This window comes from Corylus avellana, chromosome ca6, assembly GCF_901000735.1.
Source record: "Corylus avellana chromosome ca6, CavTom2PMs-1.0".
NCBI classification, from domain to species: domain Eukaryota; kingdom Viridiplantae; phylum Streptophyta; class Magnoliopsida; order Fagales; family Betulaceae; genus Corylus; species Corylus avellana.
The window spans coordinates 26,949,273-26,957,758 of record NC_081546.1 but is presented as its reverse complement, the minus strand read 5'-3'; the positions used below and the strand labels follow the sequence as shown (position 1 = coordinate 26,957,758).

At 30.5% G+C, this 8,486-nt stretch overlaps 2 protein-coding genes across 2 annotated transcripts in view; both read left to right on the top strand.

Moving 5' to 3' along the window:
• The first annotated feature begins 793 nt into the window (after positions 1–793).
• Positions 794–1,315, top strand: LOC132185491 (disease resistance protein RUN1-like). The gene has a single exon (XM_059599259.1). The coding sequence runs from the start codon at positions 794–796 to the stop codon at positions 1,313–1,315; it is 522 nt and encodes a 173-aa protein (XP_059455242.1).
• A 2,489-nt stretch (positions 1,316–3,804) lies between these two features.
• Positions 3,805–8,486, top strand: part of LOC132185490 (disease resistance protein RUN1-like) — a 5,483-nt gene continuing 801 nt past the window's right edge. Inside the window, exons 1-5 of the mRNA XM_059599258.1 lie at positions 3,805–4,121; positions 4,572–4,755; positions 6,120–6,392; positions 6,641–7,976; positions 8,136–8,353. Coding sequence (XP_059455241.1) covers positions 3,805–4,121; positions 4,572–4,755; positions 6,120–6,392; positions 6,641–7,976; positions 8,136–8,353 — 2,328 coding nt within the window. The remainder of the gene's footprint in view (positions 4,122–4,571; positions 4,756–6,119; positions 6,393–6,640; positions 7,977–8,135; positions 8,354–8,486) is intronic.

Here is an 8,486-nt window from a genome sequence, read left to right as displayed (position 1 = left end):
AAAAAAATTGATTTTTTAAAAAACAAAAAATTTTAATTGAAAGATAATATTTAAAAAAAAAAAAAAAAATTTAAACAAAATTTTTTATTTTTTTTTTAAAGGAAATTTTTTTTTAAAAAAAAAAACTAATTTTTTTATTTAGTTTTAAAAAACAAAAAATTTCATTTTATTAAGCGAAAATTTTATTTTTTAAAACGTAAATTTTTATTTAAATAAAATTATAAAAAAAAATAAAAAATAAAAAAAAAACGAAAATTTTCAATTTTTATAAAAAAAAAAAAAATCGAAATTTTTTTAATTTTGTTCTTATAAAATTAATTTTAAAAAAGAAAAAATTGGCCAAGTTTGGATTTTTTTTTTTTTTTTTTTTAGTTTTGGGTTTTTTCTAGAAGTTTTAGTATTTTTGTTTATATTTTACTAAGGGTAATTTCGTCATTGGGGAACATTAACAATTTTTGGTAGTTTGTGACGGACATTGTCACAATTAAAAGTTTGAGAGGGACATTATCAATTGAGTGGTAGTTTGAGAAGATTACGTGGACTTTTCCTTAAAAAAAAAAAAAAAAAAAGGAGGGGTGAAGGATGCTTTTTCTTTGTTTTTTATACCTTACCTCGAATATTGTGTTAAATTATTATTTTGGTTCAGTGGCTGTCAAAAAACAGTCAATTCTTGTTTCTCTCTACAAGGAAGTGTTTCTTGGCATTCCTTTTATATTGCAACGCGGCTTTGGGGGCAGTGGTAACTCTCTCTCAATTTTTTCTATTAAGCACTGGTACTCTTGGTACGTTGAGAATGACTTCTTTCATGGCAGCCTGTCACGGAACCTCTTCCTTTTCCTCCTCCTCTTTCACTCCTAGATGGGCTTATGATGTATTCTTGAGTTTTAGAGGTAAAGATACTCGCAAAACTTTTACTGCTCATTTATACGCAGCATTACGTCGAAACGGAATCAACACCTTCATAGACAACAAGCTTAGAAGTGGAGAGGAAATTTCACCAACACTTCTCAAAGCCATTGAAGAGTCGCAGATTTCAATTATTGTACTTTCTAAAAACTACGCATCATCTGGATGGTGCTTGGACGAGTTAATGAAGATCCTTGAGTGTAGAAAAACTAAGGGACAACAGTTTCTGCCGTTGTTCTACGACGTAGATCCATGGGAAGTACAGCGTCAAACCAATTGTGTTAAAATAGCATTTGCTAACCTTAAAGAAAAATTCAAGGATGATCAATTGAAGCTGAAGAGGTGGGAGACAGCCCTAGTAGAAGTGGCCAATTTGTCTGGGAGGCCTTTGGATAACAAGTATTTCTAACCACTTTTATGCCTTTCCTTCAAGGTTATTCTAGATTATTTTCTTCTAATAAGGGGAGGACTTGTAGAGTACCGTTGGAGGATTGGGCTTAGGGAGGGGAAGATTATCCCTCACGTCATGGCCTACAATTCATTAGGGGTGCAAAGGCGGGCGGTTAAAAACCGCCCGCTAACCGCTAACCGCTATAACCGCCAACCGCCTAACCGCCTAACCGTCTAACCGCATTAACCGCTAACCGCCATAACCGCCTTTTTATATAATATAACCGTAACCGCTAACCGTAACCGCCTTTTTATATAATATATTTTTATAATTATAATTATAAAAATATTTATACATATAACATAATCACTTGATCATTAAATCACAATTTTTTTTAAAAAATAATTAAATCATAAATTTAGTATTAATATATTATCACTATAATTTATATGATTATATCACATGAAATTGATCATTAAATCATTTGATTATATAATAACAAATTATACATATATAATATGACATAACTCATAAGTATACCAATTCATACTAATACAACAATTAAATATCTAGAGACTTATTTCCAATATATGTTATAAACTTATAAGTCTATATATGTTATAAGTCTATATAGGTCTACATATGTATATGAATAATATAAATGTATAATATCAATACTTAATCATATGATTCAATAACAATTCAAATACTTTATTCAAGACTTCAAGTGAATCATATTATTGATGTATAATGATGATATGATTCGTATAATATCAAATTAAGTAATTAGCATTGGATTAAACAATGACCAATGTATTACTTATAAACACAATTTAAGTATTAATGTATTATCATTATAATTTTAGTAATTTATATATTATCACTATAATTGATATGATTATATCATATGATGACTTGATCATTAAATCATATGATTATATAATAATAAATAATACATATATAATATGACATAACTCATAAGTCATAAGTCTACAAGTTAATCATATGATTCATGTACAATAATAATCACAATTGATTCAATTGAATTAAACAATATATTACTTATAACTACAAGTCTACAATTTAATTAAAGCATTATTAGATACTTTAGGAATTTAGGATTTAGGAGTTTGAACATTACCATTTATCATTAGATATTAAGTTCAATTCAAAGAAAAAAGATTATAAGTAAATATGATAAGAATTTAAATAATTAATCATATGATATAATTTAATGAGACTATATAATTATATAATATCAAATTAAGTAATTGACATTAGATTCAACAATGTGTTACTTATAATCACAATTGAAGTATTAATGTATTTTTTGAACATTTTTTAGAAAAATAAATTTAACCATTAATACATTAATCACAATTGAAGTATTAATGTATTTTGTGCCTTAATATTATTATGTTTAATATTATAACTTTTCTTCTTTTGATGTCCACAGGATTTGCTAGAAGACTAAATGAGAGGATTGATGAAGTTTTAATGTTTTATTTGTATCATTTAATGTTTTATTTGAACTTATTTTACATGCTTTGTGTTGAACTTTTTATATATATATATATTTTTTATAGGTTGTGACAGTTGTCTGAATTCTGAACTTTTTTTTGTATGTTGTGTTGAATTTTTTTTTTTTTTTAAAAGTTAACCGGTTATTATTTAATATTTAAGGAAATTTTTTTAAAGTACAAGTAAATGTAAATTTTGGGTCAAATATTTTTGATTTTTCAATATAGGCTCTTTTTATAGCAATTGAGCCCAAGAAGATATTAAAAATACAAGGAAAAAAAATGACGGTAAAAATAAGCCCAAAAAGCCCTAAAGAAAGCCAAAAAAAAAACCCAATTTTAAAAAAGCGGTTAGCAGGCGGTTATCTATTTCGCTAACCGCTAACCGGCGGTTAACCGCTAACCGCTAACCGTTAGGCCGTTAGCGGTTGCGGTTAGTGAAATCTACTAACCGCTAAGGCGGTTATGGTTAGCGGTTATTGCCACTAACCGCTAACCGTAACCGCCTTTGCACCCCTACAATTCATTGCTTATAGATAGGGGCGGATTTAGGATTTTAGAAGTGTGGGATCGAAGTTAAAAAAATAAAAAAATAAATTAAGGGCATAAAACATTGATTTTTTTTTTTAAAAAAAATTATTGAAGTACTTTGGAAAAAAAAAATTAGGAAACATTGTAACTAGGTCATATTCCTAGTTCCACCCCCACTTATAGAGAAAAAAAAAATAATAAAAATAAAAATAAAAAATCATTGTAATTAGATCATATTCCTATTATTTTTATTGTGAAAGTAACACATTAGATGTTTTGTTATCTTTTTGTATATGTAGGAATGAAGCTTAATTTATTAAGTCAATCATTGAATGGGTGAATTCGATATTAGTGAAAAAGACTTACTTCCAAGTTGCCAAGTATCCAATTGGATTAGACTCTCGTGTACAAGATATGAAGAGGCTTTTAAATATAGAAAAGAATGACATTACACGTATGGTAGGGATCTTCGGAACTGGTGGAATTGGTAAGACAACTCTCACCAAAGCCATCTACAACTCGATTGCCTCTCAATTTGAAGGTAGTTGTTTTCTTGAAAACATTAGAGAAACTTTCAGCCAAATGGACGGTTTGATGATTTTGCAAAATAAACTTCTTTCTACGATCCTAGGAGACTCAAGTCTAATGGTTGACAATGTTGATCGGGGAATTATTTTGATACAGGATAGGCTTCGTAGTTTGAGGGTACTTCTAATTCTTGATGATGTGGATCAATCAGACCAATTAGAAAAGCTAATTGGAAAAGATGATTGGTTTGGCTTAGGAAGTAGAATTATCATAACAACAAGAGATCAACGTTTACTTAGTGCACATGAAATTTATTTAACATACTAGATGAATGGGTTAAATCACGATGAAACTCTTAAGCTCTTTTGTTGGAATGCCTTCAAAATTAATGACAAATCTAACGACGATTTTGTGAAGCTCATAAATGATGTAGTACATTATGCTGGAGGATTGCCATTAGCTTTAACAGTGATAGGCTCAGCTCTAAAAGGTAGAGATATACTTTATTGGAAAAGTAAATTGGACAAGTACAAAAAAATTCCTCACCATGATATTCAAAAAATACTTAGAATAAGTTTTGATGGATTGGATGAAAACACGAAAAATATTTTCCTTGACATCGCATGTTTCTTCAAAGGAGGGAGTGTAGAATATGTCACAGAAATGCTTGATGGTCGTGGTTTTCACTCATATAGTGGCATCGAAGAACTAAAGGACAAGTGTCTCATAACTCAGTCTCACTATGGATTATTGGAGATGCATGACTTGCTGCAAGAAATGGGAAGAGAAATTGTTCGACAAGAATCACCCAAAGAACCTGGTCAGCGTAGTAGATTGTGGTTTCATGAAGATGTTCGACATGTCCTAGAAGAAAATACTGTAAGAATTATGTTAAAATCCCTTCTAATTTTACATTTGTTTCTTTTTCATGAGTTAAGCAACTACAAAAATATTGAACCTTTTTTTTTTTTTTTTAATTTTTTAATTTTTCTTTAATTTTATTTTTTATAAAAAGAGGCTGAAAAGTTACATGCAAATATATATAAGTGCATACTTATATGTTACAGAAAAGACTTGAACAAGTAGAAATGAATTTAATTTCAAAATCAAATTAAGATTATACCCTAATTACAATAGATTCCCAAGAGATAGTTCAATCGGCTGGGACCATGCCTAATGAAGCAGAAGTCACTAGTTCGAATCCCCCTCCCCCCTTTTGTGCGGATATGTCAAAAAAAAAAAAAAAAAAAAGATTCCGACTGTTTAATTGGTTGTGTTTTTGTGAAACCATTTGTAAAATTGTTTTCAAATACTAGGATAGTTAATTTATCACGTCTCTTGAGATTTTACTAAATAAAAATTTTGTTTGAAATTTTACAGAATAACAATTTTGCTTGAAGTTAGATGTTTATCAATTTTTAATTTTTATTTAAAGATTATAATGAACATTTTAATTTTTATTTTCTTTTATAAAAATATTTATCAATTTTTGGTTTTCAAAATACACTTCTCAAAATTTTACCAAACAAATTTTTGTTTATGGACCCACATGCAACACTTGTATATTATGTGGCCCCTACCAAATTAATTCTCAATTTTTACCTTTTCAAAACTGAAAATACTTCTCAAAACATTATCAAACAAGCAGTCACTCAATAATTTTTTCTTCATTTTACAATAACTGATAAAAGAAATTTGACCAATAATATTACAAATGAGCTGAACAAATGGAATGCTTTTAATTAAGAAGAATAATTACGAGTATCTTGCCTTTTCTCTTACGAACAAGTAAGGGGGTAATATGTAAATATGTATCAAAGACAAATTAATTAACCACTTTAGGACATTCCAATAATAAAAATAAGAGAAATTATAAAAAATCATTATTTATCTCATCTTTCACACATCTCCGTATAATAAATTGGTGAGTTCACCATTGAATTTGTGTGAGATCCACAAGAGTCCACAAATCCAATGGTAGATCTATTGGATTTGCAAAAAAAAAAAAAAAAAAAAAATTAAACAATGATGTGTAACATGCTTCTAAAAATAAATTAGTCATTCTAAAAATCTAAAATTATATATATAAATAAAAAAAATAAAAAAAAAAACAGTCAGATGGAATATAGGCTTGTTTCTTTTCATAAAGTATATATATAGTTCTAGCAATTGTTAATGTATGAAGAACTTTATGTTACAATGTTGCTTGCTAATATGTTTGATAACTATACATTTCTTGCTAGGGAACAAACGAAGTTGAGGGCATATTGGTAAATTTGCCTAATCGAGACCCGATACACTTGAGTCTCAAAGCTTTCAAAAAGATGAAGAGTCTCAAAATGTTTATAAACAATAATGCATGCTTTTCTGGAGAGCCTAATTTTCTTTCTAATGAGTTAAGAGTGTTTGATTGGCTTACATATCCTGGAGAATATTTTCCATCCAATTTTTGTGGAAAGAAACTTGCTATTCTAAGAATGCCATTTAGTCGTCTCAAGGAATTGAAGGGAGTCCAGGTACAATTATTGTTTTTAGAGTAATACTACTCTTCATAACTATTTCACACTAGTTGATATAGTTATTTTACGCCTTTTTCACACTAGTTGACATATCCTGTTTTAAGTGGTTTTCTATATTAGTCACTTAAACCATGTCATGTCAAATAGGTATGAAGAATAACATTATTCTTGTTTTTAATATTTTTTTGGTTTAAATTTTGTAGTAAACTTCTATCAAACTAATTTGTCTTGGTTTTTCTTGACAGAATTCCCAAAACCTGACCATTTTGGATTTTAATGGTTGTGAATTCCTAAAAGAAATCCATGATGTTTCAAGGATTCCAAATTTACAGAAATTAGATCTTGCTTGTTGCGGAAATTTAGTTAAGATTGATCATTCTGTGGGATTCCTTGATAAGCTTGTTTGTTTGAATCTTTTTTGTTGCTCTAATCTTATGGATTTCCCAAGAAGCCTCAAGTTGAGATCTCTCAAATCACTTTGCCTTTGGGGTTGCTTAAGTCTTAAGAACTTTTCTAAAATAGAGTGTCAAATGGAATATTTAGAGAAAATCAACTTTACATATATGGGTGCAGAGGAATTGCCTTCATCTATTGGGTGCCTCGTTGGGCTTAAAGAATTATATCTAGGTGGCTGCACAAACCTAATGGATCTTTCAGATGAAATTTATCAATTGCAACATTTAGAGTGTCTTTCTCTCCGAGGTTGTTCAAAAGTCGTTGAGTTTCTAAAGAAGGTGGAGGATAATGGACAATCCATGCCCTCTATTGTATATACAAAGGAATCTGAAATTTCATCAGAGGACGAATTACACCAATTGTCATCTCCGACGAAAACAAGCGATTCTGATGATGGTTGTTCCTGGATAACATTTTCGAAACTTCCAGAGTTGGAACATAGTAATTATGCTCCATTAGGATCAAATTTCTTGAAGACATTTGCTTGCTGCTCTACGTTGACCATTTTAAATCTATCTGCGAGTGATATTGTTGCCCTTCCTTCATGCATCAGAAAATTTGTTGGATTGAAGAAGCTTTGCATGGAAGATTGCAAGCAACTTCAACAAATTCAATTTCTTCCACCAAATGTAGAAGAAGTGCATGCTAAGGGGTGCTTGTCACTGAAAATGTTTTTGGAAGAACCTATAAAATCTCAATGTTTTAATATACCACCCGAACTTGTGGGGGATGCGGCATTGCAATTATTGAGTCTTCGAAATAGTGTTGAAACAGAATTATATTACCCTATCAGTTTGAGAGTTCTAGATCTATCAAGTAGTCCTATTGTTACCCTTCCTTCATGCATCAGAAAATTTGTTAGATTGAAGAAACTTTACATGGAAGATTGCAAGCAACTTCAACAAATTCAATTTCTTCCACCAAATGTAGAAGAAGTGCATGCTAAGGGGTGCTTGTCATTGGAAATATTTTTTGAAGAACCTACAAAATCTCAATGTTTTAATATACCACCCGAACTTGTGGGGGATGGAACGGTGTTTGCGGCATTGCAATTATTGAGTCTTCGAAATAGTGTTGAAACAGAATCATATTACCCTATCAGTTTGAGAGTTCTAGATCTATCAAGTAGTTCTATCGTTACCCTTCCTTCGTGCATCAAAAAATTTGTTGGAGTGAAGAAACTTTACTTGGAAGATTGCAAGCAACTTCAACAAATTTGAGGTCTTCCACCAAATGTAGAAGAAGTTCATGCTAAGGGGTGCTTGTCATTGGAAAAATTTTTAGAAGAACCTACAAAATCTCAATATTTGAGTTTGAGTGTTCTAGATCTATCAAGTAGTCCAATTGTTACCCTTCCTTCATGCCTCAGAAAATGTGTTGGATTGTGTAAGCTGTACTTGGACGATTGCAAGCAACTTCGAGATATTCGAGGTCTTCCACCGAATGTATGGCAGGTACATGCTCGTGCAGATATTCGAGGTCTTCCACTGTATGTATGGCAGGTACATGTTCGTGGATGCACTTCATTGGAAAAAAATCAGCTTCCATGGAGGTACATATTCCAGTATTGAGTGAGGTATCTCTCTCTCCCCCCCCCGCGCGCGCGCGCACACACACACACTCGCGCACACACAC

What these genes read in the sequence shown, in the direction of transcription:
- LOC132185491 (XM_059599259.1), top strand. Translation starts at nt 794, where the DNA reads ATGACTTCTTTCATGGCAGCCTGTCACGGAACCTCTTCCTTTTCCTCC.